This window comes from Pinus tabuliformis, chromosome 7 (genome assembly GCF_031772625.1).
Source record: "Pinus tabuliformis cultivar Carrire ecotype Pingquan chromosome 7, CPIR1, whole genome shotgun sequence".
NCBI lineage: Eukaryota > Viridiplantae > Streptophyta > Pinopsida > Pinales > Pinaceae > Pinus > Pinus tabuliformis.
In genome coordinates this window covers 1,999,849,915-1,999,877,896 of record NC_142293.1, presented here as the reverse complement: position 1 = coordinate 1,999,877,896, position 27,982 = coordinate 1,999,849,915, and the positions used below count along the sequence as shown (strand labels likewise).

Genomic DNA, 27,982 nt, shown 5'->3' with positions numbered 1-27,982 from the left:
GAAATTTATTTCCAAATAAGTTATGCATATTTTTCCTTTTTAATTGAATTCATTAATTTTAAAAAACAAATGTCATATGAACAAGTGTCATATGAAATAAGTTATGGTTTGTGGGCATGTGGTATTGATAAGCCATGATATTGTAACCAAACTTATTTACAAATTAAACGTCTCCACTATAAAATAGGGGTGAATCTCTATAGTTAGAAATCTTATTACATGAGTTATAAATCTTATATATGTTTAATTTATATATTAATTCTTGTATTATTGATAATTATTATTATTATTATATAGATGTTTAATTTATATATTATTTTTTGTATTGATAATAATAATTGTTATATATATTTAATTTATATATTAATTCTTCTATTATTGATAATAATAATTATTATTTTAAATAAAAATTTAATTTAGTTAATTTTTATGATTCTTTTATTTTTAGAAATTTTAAATGTATAATAAAATAATTGTTTTGAATTTTATTGACATTATTAATGATTTAAATTATATCACTGCAATATTCATCTTGGTAATCACAATTTTTTTCATAGAATCTAACAATTTTCCAAAAAAATAATTGTAGCATCACGAAAAAGCAAAATGAGAAGAAAAAAAATGCTTTTAAAAGGAAAACACCTTATATTTCCGAAAACAAATCTAACAGACCAACTCATCTTAATTATCTTGTTTGATACCTGCTCTTTCAGAATAAATGATAAATCTGTTAACCCTCTCAAATTTGATGGCATATACTTGTCATCAGAGAATAATTACTGCAGCCATAAACACTCTACGAAGTGATCCACATAGAGAATACACCAATATAGCCCAGGAGAGGATAATGATACTTGTCATCATAGAATAATTACTACAGCCATAACACTCTACGAAGTGATCCATATAGAGAATAATTACTACAGCCATAAACACTACCAAGTGATCCATATAAAGCATACACCAATAGCCCAGAAGAGGAAAATGAAAAGTTTATCTGCAGTTACATTTTACTCTCAATTATATTCATATCAAAATCTGTTAACGTCAAACCAAAATTTTGTAATTTTCAAGATCCTAAGTTCAGCACCAACTGCCCAACAGCCTAGCAAACTTGACAAGAAGACCGTCACTGTTCTCTTGTACGCTAGAAGACAAGATGGTCAACAATGTCATGAGCCATAACACCTACAAGTTAATGACAAATAATAGCACACGCACAAATTTTCATCTAATGATGTACACACCATCATAGTGATAGTTAATGTTTCATGTGCTAAATCTTCAACCGCAGCAAAGAGCCTGTGAATTTCTGAAATGCAAAAATGTCACAAGAATGCAAGGAAGAGAATGAGACACGCTTTCATGCACTAGATTGTTAGGGACATATCGTAAGATCCGCACTTACATCTGCAGATAGAAAATTACAATCTTTCTGCGGAAAAGCAGAATTGGCTTATGTTATCAACAAAATAATTATGTCAACCTTTTCATCAGCGGTGCGCTCTTTTCAATGGAAACGAAGTTGAAAAAAAAAATGATGTTTTCATAGCCCCTCAAAATAACGGAAGTGATCTTCAATTGTTTCAGCATGTCTTATCTTTTTAACTGATCCATCATCTTGAATCTGTCAAGCATTCTCTCACTCGTCAAAATCAGCATTGTCAAGCTTTAAAAATGTAACATTCAATCCAATCTAGAAACAAAAATATGCATTCACAACTCAACTTACCCAGTATTCTGCTGGCCTCATTCTTAAATTGTAAGTTGATGCCATACTCATACAGTAAGCTCCCGCGTCATGGACCACCATTCCTGCCCACTGAAAGAGGATGGCCACTCTAAGTTAAGCCACACGTGTATGCCTTCAAAGAAGCATCACAAAATAATTCTAGAAACAATTAAATATCATACTGGAAAATCGATTCCCTCTCATCATATATATTAGGTATGGTAATTACTGTCCTGTAACTACCCACCATTTCTGGAGTTGGTAGTTCCCTATCCTTTCCTAAAAAGTCTGCAGACTCGCAGACAGGCCCAACAACATCAAAAGTTTGAATTTTGGCCTTTGGGGCAGGTGGAGAAATTAGCTCGATGTGCTGTGTATCAAGAAGAATATCAGTTAGAAAATCTAAAAATCTCAAAATCATTTTATGATTCATATCACAACTTTCAGACTGTGTGCCTGTCATGAGAAAGAATGGTCTATTTAGTATCTGGGAAACTCAATACCAGTAATATTGTCTGTCAACAAGCAGACTACAAAAGTAAGACAAATCATCCATTCTATATTCATTTGGAAATTATCATCCCTTCAATCATGCATCATCAAAAAAGTTGGGTTTGCCCCAAATCAAATTTATGTACTAACTTGGTAAGCTCCATAAAGGCTAGGCCGAATAAGCTCTGCCATGCTGCCATCAATTACAATGAAGTTCTTGTTACCATTTGTCTTGACTCCAACAACTCGACTCACAAGAACACCAGAGTTTGCAACAAGAGATCTCCCAGGCTCAACAATTAGTGTAAGATTTCCAGATAATACCAGCTCTCTTACCTGAAGAAACAGCCAATGGTGCAAATATACATCTTTAAAATATGTCTATATAGATTCTCAAAATAGCTGTAACAAGGCCAGCACAGTAACTTGGGCAGCAAAAGAGTGTAATTTTGAATAAAAAGTAACTTAGTTTAAGACAATGCTTAAAAGCTTTAGGGACTTACAGAATTTATAAGATCCTTAGGAGTAGGAAGCACTTCACCCTTGTGATAGTAATCAATGCCCAAACCTCCTCCAATATTTAGATACTTAATTTCAAATCCTTGAGCACGTATTTGGTCAATATACTGGATCATTAGAACTGCAGCATCCTTAAATATGTTCACCTACAAAACCAAAGTAATAATAAAGAAAAATAATGTGCACCTGCTTAAGCCTTACTGTTAACAAACTGGGAAAATCTCTTTACACATAAAACGTTCCAAGCAACAAAATTATCACTTCAGTCTCATACAGAAGTTAAATATTACATAAGAAAACCAGAATATACTTTTAACTGCATACATATACAGAAAATGATTGCCTAAGAATATGTGATCGTTTTGTACGGGAAAATGCAGTCCTGGGGTTTGTTAAAACCTTCATCATCTAAGCTAATGCCTTAGACTTGGACAACAGACATAAAATAATCAAACTTGTCTAAACTGCAGTGGCATATGTTTGGTTGGTCCATCTGATCACAAAGTACAGTTCCAGAATAGAATGAATTTCCTATGGTTAAATCAGAAAGGTCTAACCGGCTGGTTAACAAAAAAATCATGATTACAAGTTATTTTATACTTCTTTTAAATTTTAGTGTCATCATTCTGGCTATAATTGAATACCTTTTTCATCAACTTTCAGGAATTCTGTAGAACTCATTAATGTGGAATATTACACAACAAAGGCAATATTACAGTGTTTTAGCTTTGGTTTTAGTCTCTTATGTTTTTAGCTTAATTGTCAATGCTTCACAGAACTTAACATTCAAACTTATAGCCTAAGTCTAATAAATTTGAAACTAAATTATCTCCATGTGAGTGTACTAGAAGTGCAAGTTGGCACAAGACCTTTCTTATAATATCAGCACATGCAAATAACTTGTCTGATGTAGCTTCATATCTTCCTCTTCTGCTTTAGACATCATACTTCTGTACTGAATCAATATTGCAAGCAAGAAATACTAAGCAGTTGATGCTGCTTTTTATTTTATCCACCATGGATACAAAGTATGACACTGTTAGAAGATAAGTCAAACAAGTTGGATCCCGCCCCAAGTATACATGTTGAAGACTATAGTTTTGACATGCAAATATTTTTACAGAAATGAATAGGTCAAACCCTTGATCGGAAATACCCACCATATGGGCATCCTCACAGTCGCTGGCTTCATAAAGGAAATAGAAATCTAACAAGATAACCTAAGTTGCATTAAACCAAAAATAGTGAAGTAGAAAACAATACCAGTAAAACAGTCATCCATAATTATGGATCTTTTACAAAGTGCAAAATCAGAAATTAGCGTTCCAGCAATTTTAAGAAATATTTAAAATTTTAAATACAAAACTATTATTTGATCTCGAACAATAAATAATAATAGACAGAAAATAAACAGAAAGCATTCTAGATGCCTATATCAAACAATTCAGTCAATTCAACAACCAAAGGAAAATTGATAATCAACAATGGAACACTTGGAAATGTGAAAAACAAACACCACTGCTCCCTTTACTTTGCTGGAAATGAACTAGGTTCGGTCTTCATAATTTCCATTGTACTTGTATCAAAATGTATTTCATGTAAAAGCAAAAAGAAGAAAAAAAAATTATTATTATTATTTTTCTAGTCAAAGCATGTTCTTCATGCTTATAGGGACATTTGAGTCAAAAAGAAAATCTATTATGAGTCACTGAGTCAATGTCCCATTTGGACTTTTTGAAAGGAAAGGAAAGAAATTTAGTTTTCGAGTCAAAGTGTCTTCACAAGACCAAGTCAACCCTCCAAGATGGACAAGTCGGCCAGCCCATAAATGATAAGAAATGTCTCATCATACAGTCAAACAACTATACATTGCCACCTGTGCTCCACATTTTGGCATTTAATTTGGGTTCTTTGTGGAAGAAGAAGTTTGGATCTGTAACATTAAATTCTGTGTCACGAAGAAGAAGAAGAGACCAGCGAAGTCAAAGGAAGGAAAAGGAGGTCAATGGAAAGAGAAAGTGATCTGTTTTTGCCCTAATTCTGTCCACACAAGCGAAGTTCCTGCAATTTTTCAGAATCTGTTACAGGGCCAGAAATTTCATGGACCGGATTTTTAGGGGATGACCAGAATGCAGAGATTTGACCAGCGTTGACTTTTCTTGGTGAAGAAGACTTGGAGGAGGTCTGACTTGGGTTGATTGTGACAGTATTGGTCTTGGTCTTGGTCTTGGGTCTTAGATATCTCATTTTGCTCTGATTCTATATGAAGAGGATTTTCTTGGGTTTCCCCCTTGTGGGGCTTTGCCCTGGCTTGGAGCCTAATTTCCTGTGTTTTTTGTCTCTTGTCATCTTCATATTTTGTATTTTTGGTAATTGCTTGATGAAGAACATAACAAATTGAATAATAAGCCAACAACCATTCACAAGTAATCATCAAGTAAGAGAAATCACCTTAATCTACAAACAACCTGATTTCTCAACATGGTATCAGAGCTAAGGTGAAGGGGAAGACAGATTGAAGATCACATCTTGTTGACTTATCTGAAGATATACATCTCTCTAGAGAAGAAAACTAAAATGAGCAGAGGCATCTAGAGACAATAGTCAAGAACTGATTCATACAAAAATTCTCTGTGGTATACAACCGAGTTCAGTGAAGCCTTAACCAAAGTCTGTAGCATGGTTCAAAATCTGAGCACCTGTTCAAGGAGGTCCGAAACTTATATTCTGTAATCCAAATTACTATCATTATATTTTTGTTTAAAATCTGAGCTCAGGAAAAGGTGTGTTCAGTCTTATTTCTTATGGTATGATAAGAATATCTGTTTTGTAAGAACCATGTAGAAGAGAACCTATTGAAGCACATCAACAACACATTTTCTCTAAAGCAATACAGGTCTGTAGCAGCATTTCTTCTGTGGCATCTTAGTTATGACAACATGTTTTCTCTATGGACAAGTTTTATGATATTACTCTGTGACCTGTGGTAGCTTTTGGGAACAATCTGATTCTGTTGTGACACTCAAAACAAAACTTCTGAAGCAGTCCAAAACTTCGACAGTAGCTTGATACAAAATCAGTGACATATCTCTGTGAACATTGGTGTATAAAGTGTGAATTATGGTAGAAGTAATCCAAGGTGTGCAGTAGGTCCAAGATCAAACAACAACAAAAAATTATGACAACCAATGATCAAACTTTTGACTAGAAGAAGCTCATTACTGTGGCACTGTATACATTCAATGGAAGAGACCAAAGCCATGTAAATCATCTTTGAGATATCTGTGGAAGAATTATATGCAACTTATCTATGACAAATTCTAAGGCACAATTCTCTGTAAGTAAATAGGCACAAGAAAAATACGAAAGTTCTGAAGCTCTGTTTCAGTGAAATAAGTGTGAAGTTCTGAAGTGAAATAATGCAAAGTTCTGAAGCTCTGAGACACGAAATTATGTGACCTATGCGAAGTTCTGGGGCTGAGGCAGAGGCCAAAAACTTGGAGACCTACTTGTGCACAGTTTCTATGTCTATTACATGATGTAAACTATGTCTATTACATGATTTTGTTGTATCTATGGTTAATCGAATGTAAAACAGATGATATGTGGAATGTATTGAAGTTCATGGATGTTTGATGTAAATGCTTTAATATCTCTAAGTTTCCAATGTTTATCTGCTTATGATTGTATTTCAAATTTATCTGCATTGTTTAGAAAAAAAAATAGTATAGGGATGGCCCCTACAAAAACAAAGTTCATGAACAGGTCCAAGATTAAGAGGGAGCCAACCCTCTTCAAAAGATAAGTACTCTACATCTCCTTGATTACTACTATAGTCTTTATCATTTGTTTTTTGTTATTTCATAGTCTTCTAACAAAGGTTGCAGGTCAAAAGAAGAATTATCTGAGCTTGAATAACAGATGGAAATTTTGAAAGAACATAGCAAAGCATGAAGATTAAAAAGAAGTTGATTAAATGGTAGCACAAAAAGAAGTTCACTTACCTCAGTCGGATAGAATGAAAAGTTAGATCTCAGATGGATACAATGCTACTTGAAGAATTAGGTTCACCAAATTAGAATTGAAAATCAGAAGAATACTTCTCACAAGAGAAAAGCATCAGCTGAGATTATGCAATAAAGAAAGAATGTATTCACTGAAATGAGGCTACAGTACATTTATATCCCCAAGAAGAATTAAGTAAACTAGAAGTAGAATCAAGAATCAGGAGAATACTTCTCAGCAGAGACGGATCATTTGAGATCATGTAATAAAAAGGAAAGCATCCATTGACATGGGCTTGCAATACATTGTTCTTGTTACCGCTCAAACTAGCAGGGGACCTAAAGGGGATTCCTAAGGGTCAAATGCTAGGCCAAGGGCAACAAATGGAGAGTTTAGCCCACTATCACCTCAGCTAAGGCTCCCTACTCTTTATGGACTTTCACTGATGGGAGGAGGCCCAATATATATGGAGTCACAAACAAATGATAAAACAACAAATGGATATAAAGTGATTCAAGCAATCCTTTCCAAGAAGAGAGTCAAGAATGGAGCTTGCTTGCTTTCTAAGCAAGGTACAATGTCTTCTAGAAGAAGGATGTGGGGATTTAAGGGTTAGGTTTAGGGAATATGACTTGTGAAAGAGTTTCTCAATCCCTAGAATCTTTATTGAAATTGGTATCCCAAATGGTTCTTGAAGAATAGTCGTCTTTTCAAGGATGCAAGACCACACAGGACCAAGTGGACCTAGACTACGTTAAGGGGCACGAATTTAGCAACCAATGATGTTCTTAACCCAGACAAGGAGGGGGTAAGGATCAAAGAAAGAATCTTCACTTAAAGGTGTCAAATTGATCCTATGAGGCACTAGCCTTAGGGATGTTAGGGCAAAGTTTAATCTCGAAGCTATGGCTTGGGTTATCTCACAACTCCACCGTATAAATGGCTTCAAAATTCGAGGAGGCCTTGAGGACACACCAGCGAAGGAGAGGCTAGGAGATTGAACATTTTGGAGGGCAACTTTGTCAGGAAATTGATGCCCTAGGTGGCCTAGCGTGGTTAGAACTAGAAAAAAAGAGAAACAGGTGAAGAAATAGGTTTGAAGTGACCACCCTTTGATGGATCAGTGCCTAATACCTCTTGCGGATATGGAGTCAAGGAGAACTATGATGATGGATCTCGTTTTTTGTTCAAGGAGGCCCTCAAAGTCAACTTCGTCCAATGTTAAAGGGAAGAGAAGGAAAGTGACCTTAAAAGCATTTATACTTTGTTGCAAATGGAGAAGGCTTGTCAAGGTAACTTTGACCTCTAGGACAATTCATTCATCAAACATGGCTCATACATAGAGATAATCTATATAGAGACATAATTCCACATTGATGTTGTAAATGCATGCAACAACTAGCCCAAAAATAGCAAAAATCTCATGATCAATGTATGCAACAAAGTAAAAGAAAATAGCATCAAAATTGTACTTACATGTAAGAGAATATATCCAACCATCAACACATTTGCAATATAAGAAGCTCCAAGATAAGAAGACCCAATCCACACATCAAAATTCATCCATGATCCAAAAATATCCTCCAAGGAAAAATGTGAAGTTCTCAAGAGAGAGAATGATCCCAATCAAGTGATGATACAAAGTGAATTCATCTAACTCCTATCTGTACACTCATTAGGAGTTCAAATTACCTAATTGGGCCTACATTAGCCTCTCAAATAAAATAATGTGCAAATTAACTAACTTTTGGTGACAAGCCCACCAAACTAGCTCACAAATAAAATAATAAGCCTCTCAAGAGGTCAAATAATAATCTATGCATGTCGTAGGGCCCTCCAAGAAACCTGATGAGGTTCATAAGTGCCATAATGATGAATAAGACCCTCAAAAGTGATGGACAAGGGGGTGGCCCCTTGTTCTCCAAACAATAAACCTGTGGTGCTCCTAGTGGGTGTGGGGGCACACCTATAACCTCATGGATCTCCAAGTAAGTCAAAGATGCCTATAGACCATTTGTAAGGGCTTAGATGATGGAATACATGATGCCACATCAATGTACAAGTCTTGGGTCCCCTGCCAAGCGTATGGTGCAACTGTGGGGCAGGCTGGACATGGTGTATCAAGTGCATCTTCCTCGTCCAATAAGTGAATCTCGAGCAATCTTAGAACATCCTCGAGGATCTATGGAGTGTTGTCTATTGTTGTGGAGGCCCATGGCTCTCAAAGCACACCCTTATATGTGCCAATGTAGCCCTCTGGGGGTTTAGGACCCCGCATAGGGAGACCAAACCCAAGATGGAGACCATCTGCAATCCTTCATAAGTTCCAATGTGTCCCCTAGCCTTCCAATACAACAAGTCATTAGAGAAATTGAGTAAAAGAGCTTACCAACCATGGACCACAAGTGGGGACTTCATAATGGCATGCCCTTCCATAATGGGCTTTTGGCATGTGCTAATGTCTCCAAGCTCCAAATGGAGTTAACCAAGTATCCTATTAGGTGGTTTCTACTTCTAAAGGGGATAATATGTTCAAGGTACATCCTTTAAATGGTGTGGTATGTGATAGAGAAGTGGATGAAGTAGGGGATAAGAAGGGGCAACCCTGGGCCACATGCTAGGGTATAATGGTAGCTGATAGAAGGGAAGCCCACAGTTGGGTCTATAATGTATAGGAGGAAGCAATCATGGTACATGAGGTGCCTCGGCCTTGATTTTTCCACCCTTCTTTATAAGCCTTTTACCTTTTTATGATTTTTCTTTGGTTAACTGCTCGAGGCTCAAGGGCTAAGAGCATGATGTGTGAGATATAGTAGTGAATACCCCCTTTTAAGGTAGGGCGGTGCATTGCCCACCATGGGTTCGGACAATCATGGGTTCCTATATGATGGAGGCTCATAAAAACTGTAGGAACCAGGGTGATGACCATGATGATGGGGTAGAGCTCATGTATTGGCTTTTGCCCACGTGCTAAATGTGTTTGTCTTGGCCATCTTTTGCATTTTGTGGTACATTTTCCTGTTGAATGTGGACAATTATGCTTTTATCTTTCTTTTTAGCTGCATCAACCTCTAGGGCATCGTTCCATGCCTAACCCTAGGTGTGGGCAAGGGGAAGGGGAAAGCTAACCCTATGCGGACCCAGTGGAGGAATGTGGACCTAGGTGGGAGAAATGATGAATGTGGTAATAATGAGTGGAAAGGGTGTAATATATGTGGATAAGAGAGCAAGACCGCGCAACCAAAAACAGGGTTTCCCGTGAAATACCATCCCTAAAGCCAAATGGTCAGTAAAAGAGATCCCACGAGACTAGAATCCAAGGTTAATATCCAAAAAGGGTCTAGGGTACAACAGCACAGACCCAGCCTATTCTTTCCGCCGAATCCCCCCATTAATCCATGACCAGAAGTGTCCATGACAAGCAAACTACAATATTGAATTACCAAATGATAAGGCATACCTTTAGGTTTAGGAAGCCCACCTTCAAACATACCATTATGGCAGATGGTTGAGGGACCACATGGTTGGCTCAGGTGACGGAGAAACGGCACAACAAGCTAGTTGGTGGCTGCAAGGGGCTATTAGCTGCGGGCTGAGGACCATCTTGGAGAAAACAAGATTCCTAAGGATATCGCCCACAAAATGGTGGGTAACATTTGGCTCCAACTGGGACGTGATCTCTAGGAGAAGTGGACGAAGCTTACTTGAACGGGTGGTCATAAGAACTCCAACAATCTCTTGGTTACCGTAGACCTGTCATCTGCACATATAAGAGATGAAGAACATGGGGCAGAACACTTACGCAGCATCTCATGATTGCACATGCTTAATGTTAGGCCATAAAATCAACAGAAAAATAAAATATGCAAACTTTAAGTTAGATGCATCTAATCTACCATGAGAAATATCATATGAAGTTAGTTCTAATGAGTTCATGAGCATGTAATGCATCCTATCCTAACATGCATATAGTAAGGCTAATACTAAGTGTAATCATAAAGCCAGTGCAACTAGCATATCATCACATCAATATACATATGCTTGCCAGTATGATTACTCATATAACAACTCCCAAATCAAATGCGGACAGAGTCACATGGCGGAAGAAGTGGGTGGGAAGCGGAAAAACATGATCTCCATCCGAGGTAAAGGGAAGTCCTAGGAGAAAGAAAATAGGTCAATCTAGAGGCCTCAGGCTTTCCCTCTAAGTACACAATGGTGGAATGAAAGATCACTCTCAAGAACTCCTCATCACAAACATTGCTTGTAATATCATGCTTTGAAGATGTCACATGGTTGTGATGAGAGGGGAATGAAGGGTGAGAGAAAGAAGGAGTGCAACAAATGGGTTTCTCAATGTGATGGTCACATCGGAGAGGGGAGGTCATGAAGTGATCAAAACCCCGCAGGTGAGTCAAAGGGGACAAGGTATATTCAATGAAGGGTTCTTCCTTGACACCATATTCAGAAAGGGGGAAAGGGGCATGGTCACTCGAGGTCATAGCAAAAGGGACGAGGGACTTACTTGAGGAAGACTCAAGATGATGAACAAGAGGGAAAGGCAAAGGGGAGGGTGAAGTGTCATATTCAATAGTTTTTCCTTCCCCATAATCTAAAGGCTCAAGCGATTTGAATATATAATCATGAGGTGGGTAGGTAGGAGCCTCATTGCTTTCCTCATTATAAGCATCAAAGATTGGGTTTTCATCAAAAGGAGAATCAATCATTTCCAACTATCCTTCTTCATGCAAGGGAAAATAATAATTCTCCTTTCCAAGGGTATCGATGGGTATGTCATCGCAAGTAATGCCCGAGATAAAGGGAAAACCAATCTCAACCTCATCTTCTTTGTCAATATCATAAATGGGAGCATAATCAAATTGAGGCCCAACAATCTCCCATTTCTCCTTTTCAATGCAAAAATAATCTCCAATGTCATCCTCCAAGGAGCTCATGGGATCACCTTCCTCAAGGTTCTCAAAAGGAGAGTCATCGTGAGTAATAACCTTGAGAGAGGTAAGGTCAGTCTTGGCCTTACTTTCCATAGCCTCATTCTCCTCAACACATGTGCTCTCAAAATCATCCTGGTCATCTTGTGGCCCCAACGAGGAATCATCTTCCTGCTCATTGGCGAGATCCTCAAGGTCATCTTCATCTTGATTGTTTGACAAGCGAGACCTCTCTTCTTCTCTCTTCCCTTGAAGAATAATGGCTAAAGTATTTGTTGCATGATTTTCGTAATATGCTTCTAAGAGGAGAGCATTAGTAGGGTTCTCTTTATATTCACACTCCATCTTATGAAGCTTCAACTCTTCATCATATAAACGGGAGAATACTTCATTAGAATTACATTCTCTTACTAACCCCCTGCATGACCTACTATATTCATCCATTCTTTCTTGCGTGATTTGGAGGCTTTCAGGATCCAACTCTTCGTCATCCTCAGAGGAGATGTCTTTCACTTCACTGCTATTGGCCCCCAATTCCATAATTGATATTTGCTCATCATCCTCATTTTCTTGGTCATCCTAGTCATCCAAATCCTCATCTAGTAATGAGCCATATTTTTCTTTGATCTTGTGAGACAAGGAATTAAATGCACCAGTATAATAGGCAAGCTCCAAGAAGAGATAATTTGTGGACCCTTCTTCATACTCTTGCCTTATGATGTTGAGGTTTGACCTACTCCTGTTATAAAAATTGGTTATGAAGTCCTCGTTCTCGTGCTCTATCATATGATCACAAAACTCAGACCACGAATCCAATCTTTCCCATAGTTCTTGTTCTTCTTCAGGGCTAATGTTGTGGATACTTTGTTCAACCATTTTTCATGATCTTGCATATAATGCCAAAATGGAGTCGTCGGGGTGATTAAAATGCCTTCACAAATGTCTACTTCACCCTATAAGCATTTGAATTTGAAGTTCAATGAGGAACTAGGACTTCATTCCTCCAATGGAGTCACCAAATGATATATCAATAATGTCGTATGGGGAACAAAGCACATGTTTTGTGTCCGCAGCGATGGTGCCAAAATTTTACCGCTCAAGCTAACATGGGACCTAAAGGGGATTCCTAAAGGATCAAATGCTAGGCCAACGGCAACAAAGGGAGACTTTAGCCCACTATCACCTCAGCTAAGGCTCCCTACTCTTTACGAACTTTCACCGATGGGAGGAGACCCGGTATATATGGAGTCACAAACGAAGGATAAATCAACAAATGGATATAAAGTGACTCAAGCAATCCTTTTCCATAAGAGGGTCAATAATGGAGATTCCTTGCTTTCTAAGCAAGGCACATGTCTTCTAGGAGAATGATGTGGGGATTTGATGGTTAGGTTTAGGGGATATGACTTGTGAAAGAGTTTATCAATCCCTAAAATCCTTATTGAAATTGGTATCCCAGATGGATCTTGAAGAAAAGTCTTTCCAAAGATGCAGGACCACACAAGACCAAGTGGACCCAGCCTACATTAAGGGGCACAAATTTAGCAACCAATGATGTTCTTAACCTAGACAAGGAGGGGAAAAGGATCAAAGCAAGAATATTCACTTAAAGGTGTCAAATTGACCTATGAGGCACTAGCCTTGGGGATGTTAGGGCAAAGTTTGATCTCGGAGCTAAGCCTTGGGTTATCTCACAACTCCACAGTCAGAGTGGCTTCAAAATTAGAGGAGGCCTTGAGGACACACTAGTGCAGGAGAGTCTAGGAGATCGAACTTTTTGGAGGGCTACTTTGTCGGGAAATTGATGCCCTAGGTGGCCCAGCGTGGCTAGACCTAGAAAAAACATAAAAGGGTGAAGAAATAGGTTTAAAGTGACCACCTTTTGATGGATCAATGCCTAATTCCTCTTGGGGATATGGATTCAAAGAGAACTATGAAGATGGATCTCGTTTCTTGTTCAAGGAGGCTCTCAAAGTCAACTTCGTCCAATGTTAAGGGCAAGAGAAGAAAAGTGACCTTAAAAGCATTTATACTTCGTTGCAAATGGAGAAGGCTTGTCAAGGTAACTTCGACCTCTAGGACAATTCATTCATCAAACATGGCTCATACATAGAGATAAGCTATATAGAGACATAATTCCACATTGATGTCGTAAATGCATGCAGCAACTAGCCCAAAAATAGTGAAAATCTCATGATCATTGTATGCAACAAAAATAGCATCAAAATTGTACTTACATGTAAGAGAATATATCCAACCATCAACACATTTGCAATAAGAAGCTCAAAGAAAAGAAGACCCAAACCACATATCAAAATTGATCCATGATCCAAAAATATCCTCCAAGGAAAAATGTGAAGTTCTCAAGAGAGAGAGAATGATCTCAGTCAAGTAATGATACGAAGTGAATTCATCTAACTCTTATTTATACACTCATTAGGAGTTCAAATTACCTAATTGGGCCTACATTAGCCCCTAAAATAAAATAATGTGCAAATTAACTAATCTTTGGTGACAAGCCCACCAAACTAGCTCACAAATAAAATAATAAGCCTCCCAAGAGGTCAAACAATAATCTATGCATGTCGTAGGGCCCTCCAAGAAGCTTGATGAGGTCCATAAGTGCCATAATGATGAATAGGACCCTCAAAAGTGATGGACAAGGGGGTGGCCCCTTTTTCTCCAAACAATAAACATGTGGTGCTCCCAGTGGGTGTAGGGGCACACCAGTAACTTCATGGGTCTCCAAGTAAATCGAAGATGCTTGTAGGCCATCTGTAAGGGCTCAGATGATGGAATAAATGATGCCATGTCAATGTACAATTCATGGGTCACCTGCTAAGTGTATGGTGCAACTAAGGGACCGGTTGGGCATGGTGTGTCAAGTGCATCTTCCTCGTCCAATAGGTGAATCTCGAGCAATCTCAGAACATCCACGAGGATCTATGGAGTATTGTCTACTACTGTGGAGGCCCATGGCTCTCAATGCACACCCTTATATGTGCCAATGTAGCCCTCTATGGGGTTAGGACCCCGTATAGGGAGACCAAACCCAAGATGGAGACCATCTGCAATCTTGCATAAGATCCAATGCGTCCCCTAGCCTACCAGTTAAACAAGTCATTAAAGAAATCAAGTAAAAGAGCTTACCAACCATGGACCACAGGCGGGGACTTCATAATGGCCTGCCCTTCCAAAATGGGCTTTTGGCATGTGCTAATGTCTCCAAGCTCCAAATGGGGTTAGCCAAGTATCCTATTAGGTGGTTTCTACTTCTAAAGGGGATAATATGTTCAAGGTACATCCTTTAAAAGGTGGTGGTATGTGTTAGAAAGGTGGATGAAGTAGGGGATGAGAAGGGGCAGCCTTGGGCCACAAGCTAGGGTATAAGGGTAGCTAATAAAAGGGAAGCCCACACTTGGGTCTATAATGTATAGGAGGGATCAATCGTGGTACATGAGGTGCCCTGGCCTTATTTTTCCACTCTTCTTTATATGCCTTTTGCCTTTTTATAGATTTTCTTTTATTAACTGCTCGAAGCTCAAGGGGTAAGAGCATGATGTGTGAGATATCGCAGTGAACACCCCGTTTTAAGGTAGGGCAATGCATTGCCCATCAGGGGTTGGCACAATCATGGGTTCCTATATGATGAAGGAGGCTCATAGAACCTATAGGAACCAAGGTGAATGGCCATGATGATGGGGCAGAGCTCATGTATTGGCTTTTGCCCATGCTAAATGTGTTTGTCTCGGCCATCTTTTGCATTTTGTGGTACATTTTCTTGTTGAATGTGGCCAATTATTCTTTTAACTTTCTTTTTAGTTGCATCAACCTCTAAGGCATCATTCCAGGCCTAACCCAAGTTGTGGGCAAGGGGAAGGAGAAAGCTAACCCTATGCGGACCCAATGGAGGAATGTGGACCCAAGTGGGAGAAATGATGAATGGGGTAATAATGAGTGGAAAGGGGGTAATATATGCAAATAAGGGAGTGGGACAACGCAACCAAAATCATGGTTTCCCGTGAAATACCATCCCTAAAGCCAAATGGTCAGAAAAAGAGATCCCAAGGGACTAGAATCCAAGGTTAATATCCAAAAGGGGTCTCGGGGACAAGAGCACAGGCCTAGCCATTTTTTCTGCTGAATCCCCCCATTAATTCATGCCCAAATGTGTCCATGATAAGCAAACTACAATACTCAATTACCAAATGACAAGGCATACCTTTAGGTTCGGCAGGCCCACCTTCAAACATACAGTCATGGCAGATGGTTGAGGGACCACATGGCTGGCTCAGGTGACGGAGAAATGGCGCAACAAGCTAGTTGGTGGTTGCAAAGGGTTGTTGGTTGCTTGCTGAGGACCATCTTGGAGAAAAAAGTTTTCCTAGGGATATCACCCACAAAATGGTGGGTAACAGTTCCTTCACAAAATGGATTATAACAAAGATAACTTATGGGGATGGTGTAGAATAAGAAGCTCTAGCCAAAAATAGACTCCATGTGTCTAATATCTATCTTTCAAGGGTAAAATTACCACTCAGTATGCATTCAAGAATAAAGGTTTCAAATTCAAAGACCCAGTCCAGTGCAGGAACTACTCAAATGATAAAGAGAATTATAATCATGCATTCCCATTGTTATAATACTTGGCTAAGTACATCGAGTACTCTAACATTTTACTCAGCTCTGCAAAAATAAAAGAGCCAAGTAAAATTGACCAGGCATAAACTCAGTCAAGCAGCCAAACCTTGCAACACTCACAGAATTTGACGAGGTCTTGTAAGACCTAGTGGAGTTTTGTTAAAATTGGCAACTAGGGCCAAACTCCATGTGGGTCATCTTATTAATGGAAGCTGATATTTTTCTTGGATCCCTCTCATCGAGAGGTGTACAATTGATCTAAAGATCATCCGATTCCTACAAGTATTCATGGAGATATGAATTTGTTTGTGTTATGGGACAATTCGTCAAGGTCGGCCAACAACCAAATAAACCCCACTTGTGCTAAACATTTTAGTATAAATAGAGGTGGCTTTCAAGTCATTTCAACACACTTGGGATCTCTTCCTCTTTACTTGTCTTTGGATTTTAGTAGGAGGAGAGATCCTAGGGGATAACGCTGCCTTAATCTAGAGGGCAAAAGCCGAAACTACTGGGAATAGTTGGAATTGCCGGAACTACCAGTATTGTCGGGAACTGCCGGAACTGTTGGGAAAAGCCGGAACTACCGGAACTGCCCAGAAAAGCCGGAACTGTCGGAACTGCCGAGAACTGTAGGAACTGCCAGGAAAAGCTAGAACCGCCAGAACTGTCGCGAACTGCCAGAACTGTCGGAACTGCCGGGAATAGCCGCAATTGTTGGAACTGCCAGAATTGTCGGGAACTACCGGGAATAGCTGGAATTTCTGGATCTGTCGGAACTACTGGGAATAGTCGGAACTGCCGGGAACAGCGGGAACTGCCAGAACAGTCGGGAAAGCTGACGTAGAGGGCAAAAGCCAGAACTGCCGGGAACTACCGGAACTGCCAGGAACTGCCGGAATTGTCAGGACTGCCAGAACTGTCGGGAACAGCTGAAATTGTCGAAACTGCACGAACAGCCTGAGCATTTGTCTCTGAAGGAGAGCAGCATGCAAGGGACAACTAACCAACATTGGGACAGTTGTATGGTACTTGTCAGCAAATACACCAAGCATGCAATGTTACAGCTAGCATGCAACAGCAAGCATGCAAAGGACAACAAGCAAGCAAGATGCAGCCAGCATATAGGTCGGTATGGCAACATCGTGCAGCAATGGCACATAATGCAGTACAGTAATGGGTACAGTCATGATTAATGAAGCATGATGAGATGTAGCATAGTGATGATGGGTGCAGCATTGGTGCAGCATGGTGAGGTGCAGCATGATGACGAAATGCAGCACAATGATAGGTGAAGGAGTCACCTTGGAGAATCAGTTGAAGTAGCATGTCTTTAACTGATCTCATGTATCATCTTCTTAGAGATGATCTATGCTCTTGTGTTGACTTCCGTTGTAAATGTACTATCTCTCTCTCTCTCTGCTGAACTATTGAAGAACATATAAGAATTGATCAAGGGTTTCCTCACGTTGCGGTTTGTCCTTGGCTAGCGCCACATCTTGTGTCCTCTTGTCTTGGCTTGTCTTCTGCGATTTATGTTTATGTTCTATCTGCAGTTTACTTTAATGTTGATGTGATTTCTAATCTGGAAAAGATATTGAGCTAACTGTGAAAATTGAAATAAACTGCTCTAAGCATAGAACATACCTAAAATTAACATGGTATCAGAGCTAAGGTGAAGGCAATGCCCAAGCAAGAGTAAAAGAGCAATCACCGAAGACAGCTGGGAAAGAAAAAAAGGATCAATGGATTCTTCATCCCTCTTCAAATTCACCGAGGGTGAAGTCGAAGCAAAGAATATTAACAGAATGGTGCAGCGGAAGTTTCTGATGCCCTACCTAAAGATCACTTCATTAGGAAGCCCGGATCTAAGGGTGGAAGGAAAGGCAGATGCCTTGGTTGCAATAAGTTCGGCCATTATGCAAAGGAGTGTTCGAATGGCAGAGACACATCTCTTGATGAAGATAACAATCATTCCAGGGACATCTTCAATGATCAAAGGAATGACAGGTAATGTAGGTCATCAAGGAAATGGTCGACTCTTCAAAGAAAGCAAGGAGCCCCAAGTATGAAGAATCAAATGTTGTTTTTGATAAGATAAAGAAGCGTTATCTTGTATTGGCCCTCTCCTTCAAATTCTTTGGGAATCTGGCTTATTGATTGTAGTGCTTCAAGTCACTTCATCAGATAGAAGGGTGCACTCTCTAATTTGGTAGAGATGGAAACAATCGTGCGATTATACTTGGAGTTGATGCCACCAATCACAGAAAGGGTGTAGGGAATGCTACCCCTCAATTGAATGAGGGTAACTCGATTCATTTACAGAATCTCTTTTATATACCTGATCGCAAGAAGAACCTCATCTCCATTTCAGCAATGGAAGTCAAAGGTTACAAGGTGGCACTGATCGATGGAAAGGTATGTGTTTGAAAATAGAGATGCTTTTGAGTTCAGGTTTGTATCAAGTTGCAGGAAGTCCACTAGGGACCATGTCCATTGACACATAGCACTGAAGGTCTGTGAGTCAGGTAGTGATAGGGATGTCTGAATTCAAAAAGAGCATGAAAGTACATGTCCAAGATGTATCGAAGGAAAATCTTACAAGGGGACCATTCCCCTCATGTAGCAGGTCCACAGGTTTGGAACAACCTGAGGGGTTTGAGATTGATGATCAGGAATCTCACGTATGCAAGTGCAAGAAAGCCCTCAATGGCTTGAAGCAAAACTCCCCAGGCATAGTATGAGAAGATTGATAGCTGTCAGATGAAGCTGAGATTCACTAAGAGTGAAGCCGATCCAAACCATTGTTTGAAGGTTGTGGATGATAGACCTCTCATACCAGCACCTTATGAGGACAACCTATTTTTGACAGGTGCAGACCCTCTCATTTGCAGAAGTAAGAGGGAGTTGGATTCCGAATGTGGAATGATAAACTACAAGCCTATGACTACCTCAAGGATCTTAACTTTCAGAAGTTATATGGTAGTGATGTCGAACCAGATTTGGGAAATGCCTCTGAGTTTCATAAACTCATTCGTGTTGATGTTCTTGGTGAACTTCCGTCCAGATATATGTTTTGCAGTTAGCATGGTGAGCTCATGTTTGGTTGAGCCTCACTGGATTGGTGCCAAGAATCTTCTGAGATATCTTCAGGGCACAATCTCTCATGGATTGAGATAAACTGCCGGAAATATGAAACTGCATGGTTATTCGAATGCTGACTGGGTAGGCAGTGTGCAGGATCACTAGAGCACTTCTCAATGCTGGTTCTCTTTGGATTCTGCTTTGATATCATGGATGAGCAGGAAGCAGAAGTCGGTTGCTATAAGCACCACCAAGACCGAATACATAGCTACGAGTATGATCTCATGTGAAGCTACATGGTTGCAGAAGCTCTTAAGTGAGTTGTTTGTACCAATGTTTTAAAACTCCGACTCCGACTCAGCCGAGGGTCAACTCCAACTCGGTATCGACTCGGCTGGCTCGATTTCAGTGACTCGATCGTTGTAAAAAATACATTAAATATTTATTTTTTATAAAAACCCATAATTTTAAAGATTTTCATTCATGTTTCCAAACACACAGCATTAGAAAATAGATAGAAGACAACATATGATCAAAGTAGGCTCATGAATATATCCATTATATCAAAATGGCACCCAATGCACTGTCCAATACATACACGATGATGATATAGAGATCAAAACAAAAACACATAACCAAGGAGGCTATAAATGGCCTCAACAACAAAAGTCTGTGACCAGTACTACTGGCTACTGCTAGAGTTGCCAACATCATCTGGCTCAATGTTACTTGGGAGTGGGAGCGAAAGCGGGGAGCGGGAGCGAAAACGGGAGTGGGAGGATGAAAATGAAGATTAAGGAGAATTTCACTTTTACTTTAAGAATTTAACATTACCATGAAATTTGAATAGCATATCAATGCTAGAAGAGGGGAATGGACCCCAAATAGCACTTAACCAATTTAGAAAACACCTTGGAGTCCCCAACAATCAGCTAAATGTTAAAAAGTTAAAAAAAAAAATTAGAAAAATCATTGTTTTTTTGGGTGACTGGCCGGATTTAATGACTCGGCCGAGTAGATGCGGAAATGGCCGGGTTGACCGAGTCATGCAATAACTTGGCCGAGTCAGTCATGACTCGGCCTCCCGAACTGGTTTTTCTGCCAGGTCATAAATTTCTTCAATGACTTGGATCAACTCAGCCGTTTCGGATTCGATTCGGCCGAATTTTAAAACAGTTGTTTGTACACATGATGAATACCATTGTGATTCTCTGTGACAACCAGAGGGGGGATTTGATTATTGAGGAATCTCGTATTCAATGATTACTCCAACAGATAGACATCAGATATTGCCTTATCTAGGATATGGTAAGTCGATGAGTGAGGAGACTCCATCGCATTGAGACTGATGTACAAGTCGCAAACAATTTGTCAAATCCCTGGGGAAAGGTCAAATCTGTGACTTTCCCAAACGACTTGGAAGGGTCCTACATGTTGCATGCATTGAGCTCTGGGAGCTCTGGGGGGCTTGGGGTACTTACTAGAGCAACATACGACCACAGGGCGACTCACCCTCCCCTAGTGGTGTTCTATGTACAAGATGATGGGTTCAACCTTCCCCTGTGATACCCCGTGGCGACTGGAACAGGATGATTAGTTCTCCTGTGGGCCGGGATGATTAGTTCTCCCATGGCAACTGTGGAATAGGATGATTAGTTCTCCTGTGGGCCGGGATGATTAGTTCTCCTGTGGCCACTGTGAAACAGGATGATTATTTCTCCTATGGGCCAGGATGATTAGTTCTCCCATGGCGACTATGGGGCAGGATGATTCGTTCTCCTATGGACAGGATGATTAGTTCTCCTGTCAAGGCATCCTACCCATGCAATCTGGGACTCATGGGAAGTACCTCTCATCTGATCAATGAGCAAGGAAATGGGGTTAGGGACCATAGTAGTACTATCGATGGACACATCAATGTATCTACCGTACTCCCTATGCTAGGATGACCTCCATTGATCTAGGATCAATGAAACTGATCTGGGATCAGTATGAGTGGTTTGAGACACTCTCTTGTGATATTGATATGGGATCAATAAAACTGACTTCGGGCCAGTAAGAGTGATGTGACACACTCTCTTCAGATGAAACTAACTTTGGGTCAGTAGAGAATGGTATGAGACATTCTCGATCAATTCTTCTTCTTCATGGTTTAGCAGAGCAGTGCAGGGCACTGATGGCAGAGATAGTACAGTCGGACATATGGATTAGTGGATGGAGTTCTCCCCAGATGAGAGGGAGTGTTAAAATTGGCAACTAGGGCCAAACTCCATGTGGGTCATCTTATTAATGGAAGCTGATATTTTTCTTGGATCCCTTTCATCGAGAGGTGTAGGACTGATCTAAAGATCATCCAATTCCGATAAGTATTCATGGAGATATGAATTTATTTGTGTTATGGGACAATTCGTTAAGGTCGGCCAGCAACCAAATAAACCCCACTTGTGCTCAACGTTTTAGTATAAATAGAGGTGGCCTTCAAGTCATTTCAACACACTTGGGATCTCTTCCTCTCTACTTGTCTTTGGGTTTTAGTAGGAGGAGAGATCCTAAGGGATAACGCTACCCTAATCCAGAGGGCAGAAGCCGGAACTGCCGAGAATACCTGGAATTGCCGGAACTACCGACACTGTCGGGAACTGTCGGAACTGCCGAGAAAAGCCAGAACTGCCGGAACTGCCTGGAACTATCGGAACTGCCGAAACTGCCGGGAACTGTCGGAACTACCGGGAAAAGCCGGAACTGCCAGAACTGCAAGGAACTGCCGGAACTGCTGGAACTACCGGAAATAGCCGGAATTGCTGGAACTGCCAGAACTGTCGAGAACTACCGGAACTGCCGAGAATAGCTGGAATTGTCGGAACTGCCGAAACTGTCGGGAATAGTCGGAACTGCCGGGAACAGCGGGAACTGCCGGAACAGTCGGGAAAGCTGACGCAGATCTTAAGAACTGGTATCCTATTCCCAGGATCGATGAGTTGATGGATGAGTTGAAAGGGGCCAAATATTTTTCGAGGACTATCATCAAATTCGGGTTCGTGAGCAAGATATCCCGAAGACAACTTTTCGGTGCCACTATGGGTACTACGAGTTTTTGGTTATGATATTTGGGCTAACCAACACTCCCGCAACTTTCCAATCTTATATGAACCATGTATTCAATAAGAAGTTGCACAAGTATTTGTTGGTATTCTTTGATGACATATTAATCTACAACAAGACATGGGAAGACCACCTGAGACACTTGGACAAGATGTTGGGAATTCTGGAGGAGAAGGAATTATATGCAAAGGACTCTAAGTGTGAATTTGGTATGACAGAGATGCTCTATCTCGGGCATGTGATTGGTCATGATGGGGTACAGGTGCATCAAGAGAAAATCTGGGCAATTATTGAGTGGCCCACCCCAAAGAATGTCACAGAACTGAAAAGCTTCCTTGGTCTTTGCACTTACTATAAAAAGTTTGTTAAGGGGTTTTCGCAATTAGCAACTCCTCTTACAGACCTCACTAAGAAGGGAGCCTTAAGTTGGTCAGAGAAAGCAAAGGAAACATTCAAGAGAATGAAGAAGGTGATGAGCACTTGCCCTGTGCTTGCTTTACTTGATTTCACCCAACCATTTGTGTTGGAATGCGACACTTCGAGGACATGGATAGGAGTAGTCCTTATGTTGAATCAACACCCCATAGCGTTCGAGAGTCATAAGCTTAGAGATTATGAGTTGCATTATTCAATATATGACAAGGAGATGTTGACCATAATGCATGCATTGGCCAAATTCAGACAGTATCTAGTGGGGAACCGATTTAAAGTAAAGATTGACCATAACAGCCTGAGGTTCCTCATGGAGCAAAAAGAATTGAGTGAGAGGCAGCAAAAGTGGATAAGCAAGTTGCAAGCCTATGACTTCGAGATAGAGTACATCAAGGGCAAGAACAACATAGTGGTTGATGCTCTATCGAGAATGCCACCCACTTTCTCACTCATAGAGATGACAAAAGATTGGAAGTCGTTGTTGTTGGTGGAGTATTCAAAGAATAAATTTGCTTGTGAAATTCTAGAAGGATTGATCCATGATGACAGGTACTGAGTTATGAATGACATTATTTACTATAAGGATCGAATCTATCTTGTGTTGGAATCAAAACTCAAAGAGAGAATCATGTAGGCAACTCACAGCTCACCCTTAGCAGGACATCCGAGATATCTAAATACCTACAGGAAGATTAGGGAGAGGTTCACCTGGAAAGGCCTCAAGATGGATGTGTTGAAATTTCTGAGGGAATGCAATAGTTGCCAACAAAACAAGACAATGCACACTCATCTAGCAGGTTTACTACAGCCCCTCCACCCTTAGCAGGACATCAGAGATATCTAAATACCTACAGGAAGATTAGGGAGATGTTCACCTAGAAAGGCCTCAAGATGGATGTGTTGAAATTTGTGAGGGAGTGCAACACTTGCCAACAAAACAAGACAAAGCACACTCATCTAGCAGGTTTACTACAGCCCCTCCCCATCCCGGAGCAGAAATGGGAGAGCGTTTCCATGGACTTTATCATTGGCTTACCTTTGGTGCAAGGCAAAGATTGCATATATGTGGTAGTAGATCGACTCACAAAATTTGCCCATTTCTTTGCCATATCGTCAAAATATTTAGCTTCGCAGGTGGTCGAGTTGTTTTTCAAGGAGGTCTTCAAATTGCATGGGTTGCCAAAGACCATTGTCAGTGATAGAGATAGCAAGTTCATGGGCGGCTTTTGGCAGGAGCTTTTCAAACTTGTGGGGACTAAGCTAACTCCGACAACTAGTTATCACCCACAGACTAATGGGCAGACAGAGATAGTCAACAAGTGGTTGGAAGGCTATCTTAGGAATTACGTGATCGACCAACAAAAGATATGGGTGAAGTGGTTGCATCTAGGAGAGCATTGTTACAATACCACTCTCCACATGTTCATTGGAATGACTCCCTTTAGAGCATTATATGGATATGATGACCTGACTTCTACAGACAGGATATTTGGGGACAGTGGGGGCACCACTAGCCAAACACTGGATCCAAGATATTTTAACTATCCTCAAGGAAAATCTACATATGGCTCAGAATCAACAGAAACTGTATGCAGACAGGCATAGGGTGGAGTGCAACTTTGAAGTGGGAGATATGGTGTACCTCTGTCTTCAGCCCCACAAACACTCGTCACTAAAAACCAAAGGCACAAAAAAGCTAAAACCCAGGTTCTAAGGGCCATTCAACATTTTCAGGTGGGTAGGAGAAGTGGCCTATGAACTCAAGCTCTTGAAAGGATGTAAAATTCACAATGTCTTTCATGTCTCATGACTCGAAAAGGCCTTGGGGCAGCATGTAGTTGTTTCCACAAAACTCCCACCATTGGATGAGGAAGGAGAATTGATTTTGGTTCATGAAAAGAACCTTGATATAAGGGAGAGGAAGTTGTGGAACATGACAATCAAGGAGTACCAGGTAAAATGGAAAGATTTACCGATAGAAGATGTTACCTTGGAAGGTGAACAAGTGCTCAACGAACCTGAATTGAAATTGCTTGACGACAAGCAATCCTGGGTGGGGAGGACTGTAATGTCCTCGACCACTTAGGAAGCTTATGATGGAGTCTGCTAGCCTAGAGTGGTTCCCATAGGCTAAAGCGAAGAAATATTTAATAAAGGGGACTTATATTGCTTAAGGAAAACATTATAAAGTCTAAAAAGGAGAAAGGGTGATATTCCCTAGGCAAGTGAAAAGTCACTTTAACTTTACAAAGTAAAATATCATAAAGTGACTTTATAAAAGTTAATTTAATAAAAGGGAAGGTGAAAAGGTGACCCTAAGCTCATAAAAGAAGAAAAATGAGGAGACTCCTTATTTGTGCATTTGTGAGTTTGGAGAAAGAGCTCTTGTAGAGAGTTTGAAGAAGCTTAGGGTTTTGGAACCCTAGCCGCCATAGCAGACTTTGGTGTTGAAACTAGACACCCCAATTTTGATTTGAGAGTGAAATCACATAGATCTCATCGTTGAGCTTCAATGGAGAACGGGATTTACAAAAAAGAATGAGGTACTCAGGTGTTATCAGTTGATTTTATGAACTTAAGTGGTATTTCTATTGTATTCTTTCAGGTTGAAGAAAATCCATCGAAGATATCCAAGTTCTAGCCATGGTGACATCGATTTGCTGAAGGAATAAGCCATAAAGGAGCTGGGGCGTATTTTTATTTAGTGGTTGATACCAATGATTGTGTTAATCACTCTTTGCTGACAAGTTTCCACAGGGAAGTCGACCCAGCCATCTGCAAATGAATCTAGATGAGTCTATCTAAATTTCTAAGTCATACCTCTGGGCAAAACGAGGGTTTCTCTTTGTACTATCCCCTAAACGAGTTCTAGAACTAATAAGAGTCGAAATATCGTGTATTGGAGTTGTGATCTTTGACAAATCATAATTGAATGTGGCATGTGGATGTAATAAGTTTATGGGCAGATAAAAGGGTGCACACATTATTTTTGCAAGTTGTATTCACTTGTTTGAAGTTGTTGCCTTTCTAATATGCTTGTTCGGGTTATTTCTGAACTTGTATGCAGCCACAATCTCTTACCTAAAGCTGCATTGACAAGAGGATTGTGGGAGTACCATTTTTTGTGGCCCATAGCATTCAATTAATTGTTGGTCTGCATGTGTATCCACTATCTCCTGGGCAGCGTATTTTATTGTTATGTGTTGGAGCATTATCCTAAGGTATTGTTATTTGTGTATGTTCGCATTATTAACGGGTGCCTCCACCTCTAGGTTCTATCCCTCTAGTCAATTCACTTTATATTCAATTTTATTTTAAAATAAGAAATGTCCCTCTTCTAGTTGCCTTTGATTATTGTCAACTGCATTGTGGTCCTAAAACTTGTGGACACAGGATATAGGCACTCAGCCATGGCAAAACCCCTCTCCTAGTGGAAAACCCAAAAATTCTCTTCTCTTCCTTTAGAACCAAATCAAATGAGGCAACCAAGATAAATACCTCCTCCATCCACCAAGTCAGCCACCCAAAATAGTTCTTCCAATCAGCGTCTTCAATACTTCATCAACCAAAGGTTTTGACCCTACTGCATCAAAATTTCAGCCTTACTGCAGACTTGCAATTTCTGCCCCTTCTACAAACCAGAAACTCGCACGTGTGACAGAAAAAGGGAGAATTTCGACTTCCTTTTGCTATACAAGTGTCTCCTTCGCCATGATTGTCCTCCCCTTTTAGGTATTCGCACTTCTTTTCTTCATCTTGCAACTGCAGATCGAAACTTGCTTGAATGGATGTACAAATGAGGTCGTGTTGCACTTCTATATATAGCCTTTAGGTGTGGTTGAATTCCCTTTATGAGGCCAACTTGAATGGAGGGCAAGTCGACTTGGTGGAGGAGCCATATTAGACCAATTTACATAAAAATAAATTTTCTTCTTTGACACAAAATGCCCAATAAGGGACTATTACATGATGACAAGGACAATGACTCATGACATAAACCCTAGAAGCACACAATGGGTGCTTTGACCTAGAAACAAAATAAATAAAGCATGAAACCCATGCTTATAAATATTTTTTCTTTTACAATAATTTTTCTTTTTCTTCCTTTTGATAATACATTACAGCATGATGCAAAATACAATTATGAAGACCAATACTAGTTACATTTCTCAACACTAGATCCCTTAATAGGATATGTAGAGTTATCTCCAAGTATGATTTTCAGATTTGTCTCCCTCTCAACTAGATTTGAGAGAACTTCTTTATAGTGAGTAAAGTGCCTTGAAGCACCACTATCAATCAACCAGCTATCACAAGAATCTGCAGGAGAGGAACTAGAAAGAGCAGAAACAGGAAAGTACCCTGGTTGTGTCTCAGTTGCATTATTATCATACCTCAGGTTCCTTGAAGTCTTGGAAGAACGGTAGCTTTCTTTATGAACAACAGGAACTTCTTTTCTTCTTCTATAATCAAAAGTGGGAAACTTATCATTGTTGCAAATGGTAGTAATTAAAGTCTCTCGAGTAGGAGAAAGACCTCCAAGCGTAATCAACACCAACTCTTTATCAGATATAATTTCACCAACAGTTGACAGTTGATCCTTGATTTTTGATATCCTCATGAAGTATGCTTGAATGGTCTCTCCTTTGCTCATCTTAATGTCCTTGAGTTGATTCTTCAAATCAAGGATTTGACTCAAGTTGATTATTTGATACATTCCAATCAGGGTTGTCATATATTTCCTTAGATTTCTTCGAGTTGGAAACATAGGTGATGAGATGGTCTCCAAGAGAATCAAGGATAATATTTTAGCCTTGTCTTCTCTTTTCTTGTATCTAGCCTTGATAGCAGCATTCGAACTTTCTGGTGGTTCTATTATCTCACCTTCAACACATTCCAATGTGTCATTTTCATCACGAGTAATATCCAATCTTGCCTTCCATGAACCAAAATTCGAAGCATCATTCAGCTTCTCTTCATTCTTGAAGTAAGAAGAAGACATCTTGATCTAACCAAACAGATTTTA

At 39.9% G+C, this 27,982-nt stretch overlaps 1 protein-coding gene across 1 annotated transcript in view; it reads right to left on the bottom strand.

Annotated features, from left to right (window-relative positions):
• Positions 1–979: 979 nt before the first annotated feature.
• The window catches only part of LOC149256491 (diaminopimelate decarboxylase 1, chloroplastic-like), a 104,192-nt gene continuing 77,189 nt past the window's right edge, over positions 980–27,982 (bottom strand). The window contains exons 4-8 of the mRNA XM_089460764.1: positions 2,728–2,889; positions 2,375–2,560; positions 1,980–2,102; positions 1,733–1,822; positions 980–1,627 (exon numbers count right to left, since the gene is read on the bottom strand). Of these exons, the coding sequence (XP_089316890.1) occupies positions 1,547–1,627; positions 1,733–1,822; positions 1,980–2,102; positions 2,375–2,560; positions 2,728–2,889 (642 nt within the window). The 3' untranslated portion in view covers positions 980–1,546. The remainder of the gene's footprint in view (positions 1,628–1,732; positions 1,823–1,979; positions 2,103–2,374; positions 2,561–2,727; positions 2,890–27,982) is intronic.